The sequence below is a fragment of the Salvia miltiorrhiza genome, chromosome 4 (genome assembly GCF_028751815.1).
Source record: "Salvia miltiorrhiza cultivar Shanhuang (shh) chromosome 4, IMPLAD_Smil_shh, whole genome shotgun sequence".
Classification (NCBI taxonomy): Eukaryota; Viridiplantae; Streptophyta; class Magnoliopsida; order Lamiales; family Lamiaceae; genus Salvia; species Salvia miltiorrhiza.
The window spans coordinates 3,432,689-3,451,347 of record NC_080390.1 but is presented as its reverse complement, the minus strand read 5'-3'; the positions used below and the strand labels follow the sequence as shown (position 1 = coordinate 3,451,347).

The window sequence follows — 18,659 nt, the reverse complement described above, 5'->3', positions numbered from 1 at the left end:
GTTCTTTCTTAATTGCCTTAGAGATTCCTGTATAGAATGTATTAAAAAGGGTGTTTGTAATTTGCAGAATGCCGCCTAAACGAGGTCGCCCCCCTAGGAGAAACGTTAACAATGATGGAAATCGCGATGAAATACCTGAAGGGCGGCGAAACGACAGGGAACCTACCCCACCCCCTCCACCCCCTGCTAGAAGGACTGAAGAACTGTTTCTTCGACAGAATCCGCCCACATTCACTGGGACAGGCGACCCAGCCGAGGCCGAAGCTTGGATACGCGCCTTGGAACGTATCTTCACTTTCCTACACTGCACAGAAGAGGAGCGACTCTCGTGTATGTCTTTCCAACTAGCCGGATCGGCTGACTTTTGGTGGGAAGCCCGCCGAAAGACTCTGACTCCCGAACAATGGGCAGCATACACTTGGGAAGACTTTAAGACGGGATTATATGATAAGTATATTCCCAAGAGCTACAGAAAGAAGAAGGAGGCTGAGTTCTATAGCCTGAAACAAGGGAAGAAGACGGTGACAGAGTATGACAGAGAGTTCTGCGATCTATCGCGTTATGCTCCGCAACAGGTGGATACTGATGAGAAAATGGCGGAGAAATTTTGTGCCGGTCTGAGGCACGAGATTCGGATGACTCTAGCTAGTCATGGTGGACTCTCATACACTGAGTCTTTGAACAGGGCACTGGACATCGAAGCTGCGATGCCAGTAGAAAGGTTGGCTCCGCCACAGACCTCAGCGCCAGCCAACCCACCTGCACGCCCTCAGAACTTTAAAGGGAAGCGCAACTGGAACGACCATAGAGGAAATGAAAACCAGACTAACAAGAGGCCATGGCAAGGAAATACGCCGTTTGGACAATATCAGCAACAAGGACAAGGGAAGCAACAGGGTCCTGCCCCAGCTGGAGGCAGCCAAAGACAAAATGAAGTTCCCCTTTGTCCAAAATGCCACAAACCACATCGTGGTGTCTGTAAGGCTGGAACTGACAGTTGCTACACGTGTGGCCAGAAGGGCCACTACTCCTCACAATGCCCCAACAAACAGCAGGGCGCGGCAATCAGGGCCACTTATGCCCAGCCCCTGCAAGCAGTTCAAGGGCAACACCAGCCCCGCCAACAACAGCCATACCAGCAGCAATACCAATACCAGCCCCGCCAACAACAGCCATACCAGCAGCAATACCAACACACACAGCGCCAACAGCAACAGAGGCGGCAGCAACCATTGCCGCAGCAGGCGAGAGCCTTTGCTCTCACCCAAAACCAGCCCGAGAAAAACCAAGGAAACCTGGCAGGTATGGGCAAGCTTAAAGGTTTTTCCATAATGATTCTGTTCGATACTGGTGCCTCGCATTCTTTTATATCTGCCCCTTGCGTAGATACCTTAGAAATCGAATCAGAACGAGCTAAGTGTGCCTTAAGAATCACTACACCCTCAGGAGGAAGATCTACCACCACACATGTTTGCTCGAACGTAGAATTTGAAATAGGAGAACTTAAGATGGTAGCGAACAATCTTAATATTCTGCTTATGTGGGATGTAGATATAATCTTAGGAATGGACTGGCTAGCTGAGAATCACGCCACCATCCTTTGTAGTGAACGAAAAATTTCTATTCGACCACCTGGAAAGGAACCGACGGAATTTCACGGCATAGGTATGAAGAAAAGAGTACCAGTGATATCCGCATTACAAGCCAGAAAAGAGATGATGAAGGAAGGAAGCACAGCTTATCTCGTCTACCTAAACGGGGAAGCTAGTGAAGACAAGAAGGTGGAAGATGTGGCAATAGTACGAGACTTTCCAGAAGTTTTTCCTGAAATATTGCCAGGACTACCTCCAGACAGGCAACTAGATTTCACCATTGATCTAGAACCTGGATCTGCCCCAGTATCAAAGGCACCGTACAGGATGGCCCCAAAGGAACTACAAGAATTAAAGGTGCAACTACAGGAACTCTTGGACTTGGGTTTCATCAGACCCAGTGTCTCGCCTTGGGGAGCGCCTGTACTTTTTGTCAAAAAGAAAGATGGAACCATGAGAATGTGCATTGATTATCGAGAGTTGAACAAACTGACGCTTAAAAACAAATACCCTCTTCCAAGGATAGATGATTTGTTCGATCAGCTCAAAGGAGCCAGTGTATTCTCAAAAATAGATTTAAGGTCTGGTTATCATCAACTGAAGATCAGACCAGAGGATATATCTAAGACCGCTTTCCGCACAAGATATGGTCACTATGAATTCGTTGTCATGCCATTTGGTCTAACCAATGCACCGGCAGTATTCATGGACCTCATGAATCGAGTTTTCCATCCATACTTAGACAAATTTGTCTTAGTGTTTATAGATGATATCCTCATCTATTCTAAGAATGACCAAAAGCATGAAAATCATTTAAGAATCATCCTGGAGACATTAAAGACGGAGAAGTTGTTCGCCAAATTCAGCAAGTGCGAATTTTGGTTGAAAGAAGTAATGTTTCTAGGGCACATCGTATCAGCAGATGGAATCAAGGTGGACCCCGCCAAGGTGCAAGCAGTGCGCGAGTGGAAATCACCAACCACACCTAATGAAATCCGAAGTTTCTTAGGTTTGGCAGGATACTACCGGAGATTCATCGAAGGATTCTCTAAAATAGCGAGACCAATGACGCAATTACTTCGCAAAGGAATCAAGTATAAGTGGAACGAAGAGTGTGAAGCCAGCTTCCAAGAACTGAAGAAGAAATTGACAACTGCACCAGTGCTAGCAGTTCCAGCAGCCGATAAAGAATACGTGATCTTCACGGACGCATCCAAAAATGGGCTAGGTTGTGTGTTGATGCAAGAAGGAAAGGTCATTGCCTACGCCTCGCGACAACTAAGGCCACATGAATTGAACTACCCCACTCATGATCTGGAACTGGCAGCAATTGTGCATGCTTTGAAAATTTGGAGACACCATCTATACGGAGTTAGATGTGAAATCTTCACTGATCACAAAAGCCTTAAGTATTTTTTTGAGCAGAAAGACTTGAATATGAGACAGAGGAGATGGCTCGAACTCGTAAAGGATTACGACTGCGGTATCAACTACCACCCGGGAAAAGCTAATGTAGTAGCTGATGCTTTAAGTCGTAAAACTCAATCCGAGTTAGGACTTCTTCTCACTCAAGAGGACACGCTTGTAAGGGATTTTGACAAATTGAAGATAGAAGTGGTTCAGCCACCGGCAACGACAAGAGCAATTATTGCAACTCTAGTAGCCGTCCCAGACCTCAGAGAAAGGATCGTCAGTGCCCAGAGAGCGGATGAAAGCTTGGAAAAAGTTCGTTTCAAGATCCGAACAGGCACGCCAGGAGGCTACCAAGAGGCAACGGATAACGCAGTTCTTTTTGAAGGAAGATTGTGTGTTCCCCATAACGAGGAACTCAGAAACGAGATCATGAGTGAAGCTCATGACACGCCCTATACCGCTCATCCCGGAAGTACCAAAATGTACCAAGATCTAAAACAGAAGTTTTGGTGGGACGGGATGAAACGAGATATAGCCTCGTTTGTAGAGCGTTGCCTTGCATGCCAACAAGTGAAAGCTTTACATCAACGACCATATGGGAAATTACAGCCATTGGAAATCCCAGAATGGAAGTGGGAGCACATAGCGATGGATTTCGTGACGGGTTTACCCAAGACAAATAGGGGCAACACAGCTATTTGGGTAATAGTAGACCGTCTCACGAAGAGCGCTCATTTTATACCGATTCCAATTACCCATGGATCGGAGAAACTAGCCCAACTGTACATTCGTGAGATTGTACGGCTACATGGAATACCAATATCCATTACTTCAGATAGAGATTCAAAATTTACTTCTAGATTTTGGATCAGTTTGCAGAAAGAGTTGGGAACGAGATTAAACTTTAGCACCGCCTTTCACCCTCAAACAGATGGACAATCAGAAAGGACAATTCAGACCCTTGAAGATATGTTGAGGACAGTGGTGCTAGACCGAGGAGGAAGTTGGGAATCAGTGCTGCCGTTAATCGAATTCGCCTACAACAATAGTTACCAGGCAACCATTGATATGGCACCTTATGAGGCGCTGTATGGAAGGAAGTGTAGATCACCACTTTACTGGGATGAAGTGGGTGAAAGAATGATCCTTGGGCCAGATGCAGTAAGCGAGATGATTGAGACCATCCGCCAGATTAGAGCAAGAATTAAAGAGGCTCAGGACAGACAGAAGTCTTATGCTGATACCCGACGAACTGAACTACAATTTCAGATTGGAGACAAGGTTTTCCTTAAAATATCACCCTCGAAAGGGATCGTTAGATTCGGTGTTAAGGGTAAGTTGAGACCCCGTTTTGTAGGACCTTATGAGATCCTAGAAAGAATAGGTCCCGTAGCGTATAGGTTGGCACTGCCACCTAGCTTTGGAAACGTTCACAATGTGTTCCACGTGTCACAGCTGAGACGGTACGTGTTTGACCCCAAACACGTGATTCACCAAGATGAAATGATTCTTAACCCAGATTTGACGTACGAGGAAAAACCTGAAGCCATTTTGGACCGAAAGGTGCAAGAGTTAAGGAATAAATCGATCGCGTTAGTCAAAATACTGTGGAGACACCATGGACCGGAAGAAGCAACCTGGGAACTTGAGGATCAGATGAAAGAAAAATACCCAGAACTTTTCACATAGGTATGCAAATTTCGGGACGAAATTTCTTTTAAGGGGGATAGTATGTAATGACCCGACTTTTTATTAAGGATTATATACTTTTAATTACTGATTTAAGGATTTATTATGGTAATTAGAGTTCAGCTTCCATTAATAAAATACGAACTTATATAAATTTGATAATTTATATATGTGATGATTTATTTTTTTTTTATTTTCAATAGATGATGCACTCAAAATATATTTTGAGTCCATTAATTTATTGTGGAGAATTTAACACTGAAGTGTTAAATATGAATCTTTTATCGATTGTTTACTTAAGCCCATGAGTAATTTATTTTATGTTAGAAGCAAGCTCAAATGGATTTTATGCTTCAATAAGAATTAGGCTTATATGTCTTAAATGTATTTAAATGAGTTTGGAACCATATAATTAATATATTAATCTCTTAGATATTTTAATTAGAATAATCTTAAGCATGCTGAATCCTAAAGCATGCTGAAGAAATTTGGAGCGCATGCTGAAGGAAATTCTTCAGTCTTACATGCAGGCTGAAAGTGTTCATACCTGTAAGTTGAAGAATTTCCATCCAAGCCACCCCATTTTTTCTTTTATAACCTACACCATTTTTCAGCCAATTCCCACCTCTCACATTCATCTACCATCTCTCTCGCAGCCAAGAAACGACACCACATCTTTCATCATTCAAGGTTTATATTTCTAATTTATATATTATAATATCCTTCAATTGTATACATCAACTCCAGAATACCAACACATGCTCATTAACTCAGATTTACATATGCTTTGATAAATGAAGAAAATGAGTAGCAAATTCATAGATTTACAGTTACTAAATATGTACTTGTGAACTGAAGTTACAAGGAAAGAGTTAAAACTTTTATTTGAGCAATTACAGTATATGATCCTCGCACAAAAACCCTTTGTGTTGGCTGATTGCGTGTGTGAGTCGAGGTCAGGGGGAGGGCAGCCTCGGTGGCTCGTCGTCGCCGGCGGTTGACGGACGGCGACGGAGCCGCGGTTGTCTCCGATCTGCCAAGAAAGGGAAAGAGGAGTTTCAGTTTTTAATTTAAAATGAAATGAGAATAGGGAGATCCGGGGCTTACCTTTGTGAGACGGTGCTCGGCTCCTCCAGCGAGCTGCTGGCCGTCGATCGCGGGCCAGCCAGCGGCGACTCCGGGCAAGCCAACGGCGGCGGGAACTCCGAGCAAGACGAACGACTGAAGGCCAGATCCGTCGACCTCAGGCGAACAGCAGCAGCTCCAGGCGGCCGTGGCGTTGAACGGCGGCGGCGGATCTGCCGCGAGGATGAGGGAGCAGGCGGCGGCCCGGCGATGGCGGCACATCGGCGTGGTTGCGCTTGCTGTGCCTTTCCAGCGGCCGAGATTGAGCGAGAGAGATAGAGGAGAAGAGGGGGGGAAAAGTTCAGGGAGAGAGAAGGAGAAGCCGCGCCGCTCGCCGGCGGCGACGGCGCCGTTGAACGGCAGCGGCGGCGGCAGAACGGCAGAAAACGAGAGAGAGAGGTCCGAGAGAGAAAGGCGAGAGAGAGAGTGAGAAAGAAGAGATGGGGCGCAGCTAATGTGTGTGTTTGAGTGTATTTGGTGTGTGTATATTTAGGTTAGAAAAGGGAGCTGGGTTTGGGCCGGGTTTCAGCTGGGTTTGGGCCGGGTTTGGGCCGAAAATATTGGGCTCCCTCTTGGGCCGATTTTATTAATTGTTTGGGCCGAGACTTGGGTCGATTTTAATTAAATTGTTTGGGCCCTTATTTAATTAACAGATGGGCTTCGATTTAAATGTTTGGGCTCGGCCCTTTACAAATAAAATCTGATGGGCTTCTTTTAATTAAAGGATTTGGACCTATTTTAATTAAATTGTTTGGGCCTTATTCAAAGAAAAACATGATAGACTTAATTTATCTAATTAATTTGGGCTTATATCTATTTAAATTATTTGAGCTCTTAATTATTAATTTAAATTGAGCTTGATTAATTTAATTATATATTGACCTTTAAATTAATTATTTAAATGGAGTTCTTTATTTCAAGTATTTATAAAGGGATTATAAAATAAAATATTTTGAGTTAAACTCTCATTTAAATTAATTCTTTTCAAACGACTTATTAATATGGATTATTTGAAAAGGATTAAATTGTTTTATGTATGAGAAAGCATGATCTATGATGATATAATTTATCTATGTAATATTATAAGTTTTGTTTTTTTTAAATGACGGAATATTTGACTTGATGACATAAATAGAACGAGTTATGATTAATGCGCATGTTGATGTTCGAATAAATAGTTTCGAACCTAAATGGTAGTATGTGATAATGTTTTGAGTCTAAGGTTTTGACGAGATAAGATTAATATTAAAATTTACTAATTATTTTAAGGGTGATGATGGGCTCACTTATTGGGCTTCATGATTTTATTATCTTGGGCCTCATTTGTTGGGCTTTAGAAATTAATTGATGTTGGGCCTAATATTATTAATGCACTGGGCTTCGAATTTATTCTTTTGGGCTCGAATTAAATTCCTTTTGGGCCTTGATTATTTTATTTTAATTGGGTCTTCATAATTATTCTATTAAATTTAATTAGAGAAGATTTTAAGACTTACTAATTATTAATTAGTAAGTGAATTAGATTATTTTAAGATGAGTAGATTATTAAAGATTAATAATCCGACCTCATAAGACGAGCTTTAATTCCTTAAATAGGATTAGCATCTCATAATTTAATTAAAGGAATATGAGTCATGCATAATCATTTCACGCATCCTCATTTATTGAGATTTTTCGAGAATTAGAATCTTATTTTATTTTCTCGGATTAAAGGTCAAGCACCAGAGTTAGAGCTAAATCGTGAGTCTGCTATTCAGGTAGGCTTTCTACGTATAAACTAAAATTATATATTAGAATTGTTAAGACTTTATGCTTATGAATTTGAATGATATTGTCAATGCCTAAATGCTTTATGTTTTATTATTAATTGCCTATCTGATGTTAATCGAATTCGGATTCTGGATGGGACCGCAAATCCCTTCGGAATTAGTGTACACCTTGTGATCGTGAGTCATCTAGCGGGTTGGCCGATCATAGTGTCCGTAGAGGGAGGCCTCCCTCTCGGCACGAGTTACTGATATGGTGATTAATGATATAAAATACCTGCGCGGGTTATTGATGAAAGAAATGATATTATGTTTGGTAAATACGAGTCTTTAAAGGAAAACCCTCGTATTTTACTACTGTTGAAAGGCTTGACAATAAAATATTATGCATATATGTAAATTTCGGCAAGTGTCCACTAAGTACTTTTGTACTTAGCCCTGCATGTATTTTTAAATGTGCAGGTTGAGCTGTGATCGAGGATGTAGTGTGCAAGCGGAGCTTCTGTCAATCTAGGACGAGTACCTCAGAGTAGAGTATATGTCTTCATACATATACTCAAATTATTATTCCGCTGCAACACTGATTTTACTAAGACATTATGTTATCTGTCAAAACAATATGTACTATTTAATAATGTACTCAAACTCGTTGAGTACCCCTTTGAATAATATTATGTACGGTCCCCTTGTGGCCTTCATTGATTTCTAGATATTTCGATTGATTTCTTTATACAAGTCAAGTCATCAAGAAACCGAATATGCCCCTTTCTAAATCCCGCTCCTAAATTCCCTTCCTTAGTCGCGGTTTTCCCGAATTTGCTATCCTTAGCAAGTGCGGTCGTGACATCTCCTTCTGATTCGACTGGTACATGGCAGATTTTGATTGCCTTCTAAAAGCTAAGTTCATATCTCTACGGTTATCAAAATCTTCGTTCATGAATCTCTGTTGAACTATGGCTATCAAGGTATCATAAACTCAATTTGTTTCTGACTATGCACATCGAAGAGGATGTTCTTAATTTTATTGATTCTGATTAGTGGATCTGTTCTTAATTTTATTGATTCTGATCGAAAATAATTCGTATTCTTAATATCTTTATGTGTGAGAGAACTTGCACATCGAAGAAGATATTGAAGAAAGTAGGAGCCTTCCCCAAGGATCCCATACCGGATACTTCCATTACAGTATGCAGTGTTTCTGAGCTCGATGTTTGTGTTGATGCTTGTGCTCGAATTGTGTTATGTCAATATGAAGTATTGGATTTGTATATTTGTTTTTTATTCAGAAAATTTGTATTTTTATTCGACATCTTATAGTGACAAATTCACTATATTATATTGTACATATGTATACTGTATTCGTTGTATTAGTTAATTTATTCAGTTTCTTGTTTTACTTATTCGATTAATAACAAAGTGTTATTCGATGAATTTTCAATACTATTCACTATAATTTTAGTGAAATATGCAGTTAGCTTATGTGTTATTCAGCATATACACAAATTCTTACGTGCTCCCGGGTCAAATCCCATACCAGATTCGCTACCAGAGACACCTGCCAGAGGCAGAGCTACCAGAGACACCCTGCCAGAGGCAGAGCTGCCAGAGACAACCTGCCAGAGCCAAAGCTTCCAGAGACAACATGCCAGAGTGCAGCGCTTCTAGAGACAAAATACAGACTTTGATGAATGAATATTTAATCGATCTGAATAATTTAACATATTGCATTTATAAACTGAATAAACTTTCAAGTTATGCGAATAATGTGAACAATCTACTGAATATGTTTCAAATAATTTTTTATGTTTTCATATTTGTGTATACATTCAATGCAACTCAAAGTATTTTAATTGATGAAGTGACGATTTTGTAACAAACAAGAAAGACTCGACCATATGGGGTTTTAATGTCTTTAAATATCTTCTCTAAAGAAAAGACATATTATTTCATAAATTTTAAATATTAATATAAGGAATACATAAAAATGAAAATAATACATCAACACCTATATACAAAAATGCAGCAAATCAAAGTATAATAATAATAATAATAATAATAATAATAATAATAATAATAATAATAATAATAATAATAATAATAATAATAATAAAACAAGTTAGCATTCTAAAGTATAAACACTTGAAATGATAAAGCAAATTTCTGGCAAAACAAATCCAATAAGTAACTCTTGTCAAATACATGCGTTAATTACAAAATGTTTAATTGAGTACAGCTAAGCATGTATAATCCTTTCCATAATTAACTAGTTGGTAACCCGTCGAAAATCGACGGGTATCTATTAAAACATAATTTTTTTTAATTATTCAATACATTTTTTATTTAAAGAATTTTTTTCACTAAAATAAAACATTTAATGAATATATTTTTAGGTAAAAGATGTAATATTTATTTGAAATTAACTTAAATTAAATGTCTATTTAAACAGAATTTTGATCTAAAAAATATTAAAAGAGAAATTGTAATATTTTAATTTTACTCAGAGGTGACCGCATAAATAAACACATGCAAAGTTTTTCCTCATGGGATGTTCATCTCTAATATGTTTATCACATGCTACTCTTTTTCCTCTCTTCTGCTTGGCACAACATGCACCTGAAATATAGAACACATGCTTGTAGCTAGAACCAGTAATTGAAAAATAAGAAAAAAATATTTTAAATAATATTAATAATGACTTAAAACATCTAAAGATTGAATAAAATATTAAATTTGCATTTACTCACAATCTATCGAAACTTTCATCAAACACCACATTAGTTGTTGTGTCTTGCGTATGACTACTCTCATCACATACTAAAATCTTTAGACCTCTTTTTCTAATGACTCTTGAGATTGCCACGTAGAGTTGCCCATGCCTAAAAACTGATTTCGGTAGGTATAATCTATATTTGAAAGAGATTGTCCTTGACTTTTATTTATTGTCATAGCAAAACAATTGTCTCTCTTTAAGGAACTGATGAAACTTTTTCTTGAACCCTATTGAGACATAAATTACTAAATTTGTAATTAATTCATAATCTAATGAAAATTTCATCATACACCATGTTACTTGTTGTGTCATGCGTATGACCACTCTTATCATATACTAAAATCGTTGGACCCTTTTTTATAGTGACTTTTGAGATTGCCACGTATAGTTGTACATGACTAATCACATGTTATGATAGGTATAATCCTACATTAATTTGAAAGCGATTTGTCTATGACTCTTGTTTATTGTTATAGCAGAACAAACATTCACTAAGAATTGCCTTCTTTAAAACCGAATAGGAAATTTAGTGAAAATAGTATGAATTGAAAATTAATAATTTTACAAAACTATTTATTCAATAAAACTATGATAAGACTTACCCATTCATTAACCACGATCATTTCAAGTGCTTCCTTGCCCAATTTATCTTTTTGAACTCATAAGCGCAAAATTCTGAGCACCACATTTTTATTTCGTATTTTTGGATTGATGGCATTCAAACGAATAGCTTCATTATTCATCGACATTTCCTATATTTAGAATAAGTAAATCAATGATCAAATACGTAATGAATCATACAATAAATGATATTTCGAATCATGCAAATCAAACATTACTTTTATTCCTTATTTAACTTAATATATAGTTATTTAATTGGTAAAAAAAGTTCTTTATGCTTTGAGGAGATTTTCATCATTCTGAATATTTCATCATATTTAAGATTTTATTTTATTAAATCTATTTGCGTTAAGGAAAATATTAAAAATATCCCTCCCAAATATATACATTAAATTTCATGTCATCTAATTTATTGAATTAATATCTATCTTAATTTTGTTTAAAATCATTCTAAATATTTCATCATATTTAAGATTTTATTTTATTAAATCTATTTACGTGAAAAAAAACATTAAAATTATCCCTCCCAAATATATACATTAAATATTCATGTCATCTAATTTATTGAAGTAATATCTATCTTAATTTTGTTTAAATCATTATAAATGATTGCAAAAGAAAAATTAGCTGCTTAAGAAATTCACCAATTTCCTATTGAATCGTTTTATGCGATGTAATCTAATTTAAAATATTATATCTACCTGATTTCCATTATGCCAATAAGTAGCACTCAACCAATTAGCACAAAATTAAAAGACACCAAAAGAAAAGGGATATAATTAAAATACAACGAATGATATCTAAATTGAGAAAGCAAAAAAGAAAAGTCAACCAAGATAAGATGAAATATGCACCCTTTTCTCGGAGTTCAGGGGTTTAGTTGCACACACAGTGAGTAAGAGGGGTTATACGCTATAGGGGCTACTACTTCGGGGGCCAATTTGCACCTTTTCCCTAAAATTAATTATACACTTTTTTATAGATGAAATATAAGATAGTTAATTTCATAAAGAATTCTACCTTTGATAGGATTCATCTATATTTGAGTCAATCTTGAAATATTTGAAATAATAAATATTGAGGATAATTCAACAAAAACAAAATCAAATTTAACACTCTTGAAATATTTGATCCTATCTTGATGATAAGGTGGACTCAGATGAAAATACTACTGAAATATTAATAACTAATTGTTGCCCTTTCTTTTTTCTGTTTTATATCCTGAATGCTAAGAACTCTCTCAGTGTGTAGTGACCCGCTCTTTTATAAATATTAAATCCAGTAATGAGTGTTTATTTATGTTCATCAGTGAATGAAAACGGTTATTATTCTGATATGAATTCAGCTTATGATCCTGAATTTATATTGTTTAAGCAGTCAATGATATTATTTCAGAGTTATAACTGACTTAGCAAAGTCACGTTATTTATTTAAGCGAGATGGAATTAGATTTTATTTTTACTCAAGTTGTGGATTATTTCCGACTCGTGAATTAATTAAATCTGCGGATTTAATTTATATATTAGAACAACGAACGAATTAAATCTACGGATTTAATTTTGATTCATTTTATAACTTATCGATTTTAGCGAGATATCACATGTCGAAATCGAGATTTATGTAAATACAGTATCAAGCAGAATCGAAGCCAGTATTTTATTACAGTTACAGAATCACGGAGACAGAGAAAATACATCATTAATTCTTCTCTATTTCTTTTTCTTTTTCTTTCCATCAACCTTTGACCACTCATTTTTCACCCCAACCATTCACTCTTTCCCAACCACTTTCCCCCATCACTCATCATTTTTCCCACCACTCATCACTCAAGTATGCAGCCAACAATCCTCCTCTATTAACTTCAACTCCAACCAACAGACTCCCCTTTCACTCACAGCAGCGTCGACTTCCCTGCTGCCATACTTGAACAAGCTTCAGTTCATTTGAGACTTCATTAACAGGAGAGAAAGAGCTGCCCAACTTCCGCCAAATCCTCAAGGTAAGCTTCGGCTTGAACGTTTCCACCTCCTGCCATAACCTCCACCTGCATTTTAAAGCAATAACACCTTCATGTATTTCAGTTATTCCTCATCTCAATCATCAACACCACAACAGCCAACCAACAAGCTAGATACTCAAGGTATTTATGCGACCTCAGTTATTTCAATCCAATCAAGCATTCATGTCAACATGTTCAAGCTATGGCATTTCAACTATGTTATGATTCACTCATTGTTACTTTACGCTCTAGAACAACAAACCATGAGTATTCTGCCCTTAACAACTAGAAACTAGGATATAAGGAAGTAGGACTTAGCTTTAGGGAACAAGGACGCAGCCTGTTCGATCGAGCCAAGAAGCGATGATCAGGCGACGGCTCATGGGGATCCAAGCGCCAACCGCGATTCACGGCGATGTGCAGAGGCACGTCGGACTCGTGCGCAGCAGCGGCGGTTCCAAGGACAGCAGCATCGACGGCATCGAGCGGTGAAAGGAAGACGACTCCCGATCACAGCGATGGCCCCCGCGCCGATTCTAAAGTAACAACAGCGGCGGACCTTCACCAAAATCAGCAGCAGCGTGGCTGAACCGAAGGCGAGAACGACCAGCACTGACTGATTCGCCGGATCCCGGAGCTGCGGCGGCGGACTCCTCGGCTGAGGATGGATCGAGAGAAAGAGATGGCTGCGGTGCGCGAGTTGATGCGAAAGAGAGAGAAGAGGTGGAAGAAGCAGACCGATCCCTGGATTCCGAGCGACGGCCGCTCGCCGACGGCTGGGACGGCCAGAGCAGGGGCGATGAACCCTGGTTTTGAGAGTTAGGGCTTCTCACCGTTGCCTTCAATCGGAAGAGAAGGGACTCCAGACGAGGAGTAAGGCTCGAACGGGGCAACTGGAACGGCCGGTGGTAGCAGACGGCAGCTGAACGGCCGGAGAAGAGAAGCCGGCCAGAGGAGTTGAGAGAGAGGCCGAGCGGTTTTCTGAGAGAGAGAGGCCGGACGGCGGTGACTTCGAGAGAGAGACGAACAGATCGAGATAGAGAGAGGAAGGGGCTGAGCGGTTCTTGGTTTTTGAGGGAGAGCTCGACTGATTCTGGGAGATGGAAGACTCGACTGGTTTGAGGAGAAAGAGAGAGAGTGCGGCTCCTTGAAGAGAGAGAGAACCGAGAGTTGGGAGAGAAATTCATTGGGCCTTTATTTTTCTTTTGGGCCGGAAATTTTGGGCCTCATATTTATTCAATTGGGCCTTGTTGTATTTATTGATATGGGCCGATTTTTAATTACTGATTGGGCCTCCGATTTTATTTATATGGGCTTTGGTTTAATTGTTGTTTTGATTTGTATGGGCTTCATTTAATTGAGTTGGACTTTATTTATTTTAATAATTGGGCCATTACATTGGGCCATTTCATTGGGCCGGAGTTTATTTAATTATGTTGGACTCCTTATTTGGGCTTCGTTTCAGTGGGCCGATTTTATTTTAAATTACAGTGGGCTTGAGTTGGGCCGAAAATTTGGGCCTTTATTTTATTTTCTTTGGGCTTCATAATTATTTATTTTTGGGCCTTGTTGTATTTATTATAATTGGGCCTAATTCAATTATTTTGCTTGGGCTTTAGTTTAATTCATTGGGCCTAATTTAATTAATTCATTGGGCTTTGTTATTTTATTCCGATTGGGCCTCCTAATTATTTTCTTTAGGCCTTGGTTATTTATTCAACTGGGCCCTAAAATTTTTATTTTTTTTAATTACTTGAGTCCATGAATTACTCCAACTAAACTTTTCAATTTAATTATTGGAATGCCACGATTTATTTAAATCAAGCCCATATTTGTTTAATTAATTATTAGGCTGCCTTATGTTGAGCCTTTTAATTATTTAATCTTATAATATTACTTGTTCCTATTTATTAAGTCCGATTAATTATGAGGTTATAAAGCGAATAAGTTGAAATATTATTTATTTTCTATTGACTACAAGGAATGGGGTTTATTTAATTGGCGGATTAGAACACCTGAAGCGAACGGATTATTTTAGTTAATTACTCAACCACGCAAGATGAAACCTAGTTGGTATTTATTTGATCCGATAGTGAGGATTAATAGTAGTAATTCTCTAATATCATCTCGGAGTAATAAATCATGCATAAAGATCATGCATAATTAATTCTGTATTCTCATTATTTGAGGATTTTACTCGAGCAATATCTTATTTATATTCTCGTAATAAAGGTCAAGCACGAGATTAATAATCAGTCAAGGAGCTACTGTACCACAAAAAGTTTCTAACAGGTGGGCATTACTTTCATATATATCAAATGAGTTTAAATATTACGTTCAAGCAAGTTATTTCATGATTAAATTAATTGAAGTTATTTCAAATATTGTCTTGCCATAAAATATTTAAATTTCAGTATGATATCTATCTGATGTGACTTTTATCATGTAATCGAATTCGGGTCTTGAGCAGTTGATAGCTATCCTGCCAGGACTAGTGTACACCAGTGGCCGTGAGTCATCTAGCGGGTTGGCCGGTCAAGTGACCGTGAGAGGTGGCCACCTCTCCGGCACAAAGTTCCAGATATGATAGATTACAAGAGAACCTAGACTGCAGTCGAACTTTAAGAATCACAAATGAATTTAGTAAGCTTGGGCCTTTTAGCGAAAAACTCCCTTGCTATACTGTTTATTATGGCATGACAATTTACAGTTTTGAAGCATGTATTTTATACTTAGGCATACGTGCCCATTGAGTACTTTTGTACTCAAGCCCTGCATATATTTCTAAATGTGCAGGTTGAGCAGCTGCCGATGGTGATGAAGTGACGAGCGGGATTCTTTTGTCTTATTATGTATTAATGAACTCTAGGGTTACATGTCTTCATACATGTAATCAGAATCATATTCCGCTGCGTACTCAGAAGTTTTATGTTTATTTGGCTAAGTCAGAGATATCTGAACTTACTAGTTATTTGAGTCTATACGACTAAACTTCTGTTATATTATAAATATTCCTTTTATTAAATGATGAAATGTGATCCTTTCTTGTTTGATTATTCCCCTTTCTACCCCGCTTCTAATCTCCCTCCATTAGTCACGGTTTCCCCGGCTTAATTATCCTTAATTAGGACCGGTCGTGACAGAGTGGTATCAGAGCAGTTTATTTGCTCTGAACCCTAGAGTTAATAAATTTTTCTAGTATGATCACTAGTATAAAAGAGTCAGTCGGCAAAAGCTCAGCACTTCATCACATCGCTATGCTCAACAGAAAGGAATGCAACAGAAAGTTTTGAATGTTGAAGTTTATATTTCGCCTTGATGCAAATGTTGATTTTACTTATGCCTTTTTATGAAGATGTTACTCAATGAACTTAGATGCGCTAAGGATACATGATCACTGTTATGAACACAACAATAGAAGGAAATTAGCAAGAACATTTTGCTTTTCTCTGTAAATTGAGGCGATGAGTGAGTTACAAAGTTAGTGAACCAGACGAGAAATCAACAAACAAAATACAATGGGGAGTAAAGAAAAGTGTCACACACGAGATAGTGACACGGGCATAGATCTTCGTTCGGATTATTCACGCGAGGCGGATACCGAATCAACTATTGCCTTAATCAGAGTATAGTAGGAACACTTTTCATAGTAATAAGAATACCCTACATAGTTTGGAAACTGCAACATAGCGGAGTTATCCCTTTTCAAAAACCTAGTTAGTACTAGTTGCAGCATATTTAAGACTTCACGAATTATATTCGAGTCTAGTGTTAGGCTATTATGATTATAATACCGTGGTTTGAATTTCGAGACCTCAAGTAGAATTATTACCTTACTGTTGTAGATATGTTTGAACCTTACTGTTTTTGCCACCTATTTTGATATTCGTGAGTTTGATTATGCGACCTTCATGTATAGATGGCGAGGATGCGCTTTACCAGACAACGGCCGTTGCGTCGAGATGCTAGTCCGGATGCTATCAGGAACTCATATTTTACTTATCGCCGATGCCACGGTGATGACTTAGGCCAATTCTTGGCCGGCTTCCATCGACACTGGGTCGCTGCAAGAGACCATGGGATATCGGACTATGACGGGATGGAGCGGCTAATAGAATTGCTGCCATCAGAATGGCAGGGATGGGCGAGGATGATTTCCGCTCACTACATCACTCGTTCTGGCAGGTCCTATGACTTGTATTATGACTTCTCTGGATTTACTGCTGAGATCCAGGCACAATTCACTCGTTGGGGAAATGCTCCTCGTGGGCCGTATATACGTCCGGGAGACCTTGCTCGAGTCGGAGTACCTTCGCCCGACGAACTATTGGACCCACTTCCGGAGCCGACTCCACCAGCAGCCCCTATCTTAAGGCAACCCAGGAGGCACGACGCTGAGGCAGGCCCCTCTAGACCTCAAGCCTACAGAGATTTTCCACCTGGCACGGGTTCAGTGCCATTAGTATGTGAGCCACCATTGTCATCGAGGCAGTTGAGCAAGGCAGAGATAGCAGCCGCTATGGCCGACGTTGACAGAGTCTTAGCCGATACCATGGATTTCCTCAAAAAGGGAAAAGCCCCGGCCATGGACGACCGCCCAACTCTTCGAGTCACCTTGAAGATGATTCGCTCAGCCATCATTGGCCAGGCAACAGGTGAAGGAAGGGGTGAGTCGCACCCATCTGGCGGAGAAACAGATGAGGACCCAGAGGAAGATCCGGAAGAGGATCCAGAGGAAGATCCGGAAGAGGATCCAGAGGAAGACAGCCATGCCCCGACCCAGGGATCTTGTACCCGATCTTCTTAGACCGGTTTATATATATATCTAATAGGATGATATTTAAATATTCCAGAAACATAGATTGTTTTGATGCTTTTGTATGCCATGTGTCGGCATAGACTTTTGACTAGTATTAGGACGGAGACGCGAAACCTTGGGACGTTCCGTGACTGAGTAGTTTTTGTAATGGCTCACTAGGTAACCAGTTCATCATGTGTGGTACTTAGATAGATCTTTGAATCTAGATTTTATGATGATGTAAAGTCCTCATTGAGGCAATTTTCCCTATGTTATATATGGTAATCTTATTGGTTTTTCGCAGCAAGTCGTTCCGCTATGTTTTATTTATATGTTCGTTTAAGTTTTAACAAGAGCAGAACTCGATGAGTTAAAGAGTAACTATAGAAATGATAGTATGTCCTTATTGCATTTTAATGCGCTGACAACTTATGTTTTGACCTAATAGAATGCCGCCAAAACGAGGACGACCAAGAGGAGGGGGCAGGATTCCCCGAAATGAAAGAAGAGACCCAGAAACAGTGCCAGAACCAGAACCCGAAATAGTTCAACCACCTGTTCAGCCAGAACGACGGATTGAAGAATTATTTTTGCGACAGAACCCACCTACTTTCAACGGGACAGGAGACCCGGCAGAAGCTGAAACTTGGGTTCGCGCTATTGAACGCATTTTCAACTTCCTGCGTTGCACCGACCAAGAACGCCTGACTTGTATGTCCTTTCAGTTGACTGGGTCAGCTGATTTCTGGTGGGAAGCAAGGATGAAAACGATGACAGCAGAGCAGTTAGAAAATCTGACCTGGGAACAATTCAAAGCCGGTATATATGACAAGTATATACCCAAGAGCTACCGCAAGAAAAAGGAAGCTGAATTTTACAATCTGAA

At 39.0% G+C, this 18,659-nt stretch overlaps 1 protein-coding gene across 1 annotated transcript; it reads right to left on the bottom strand.

The window, feature by feature from the left end:
- Window positions 1–5,385: 5,385 nt before the first annotated feature.
- On the bottom strand, window positions 5,386–6,327 carry LOC131022258 (uncharacterized). The gene is made up of 2 exons (XM_057951731.1): window positions 5,802–6,327; window positions 5,386–5,727 (listed from the first exon to the last, which is right to left on the bottom strand). Exons 1-2 carry the CDS (start codon window positions 6,039–6,041, stop codon window positions 5,419–5,421), a joined length of 549 nt encoding a protein of 182 aa, XP_057807714.1. The 5' UTR covers window positions 6,042–6,327; the 3' UTR covers window positions 5,386–5,418.
- Window positions 6,328–18,659: the final 12,332 nt, after the last annotated feature.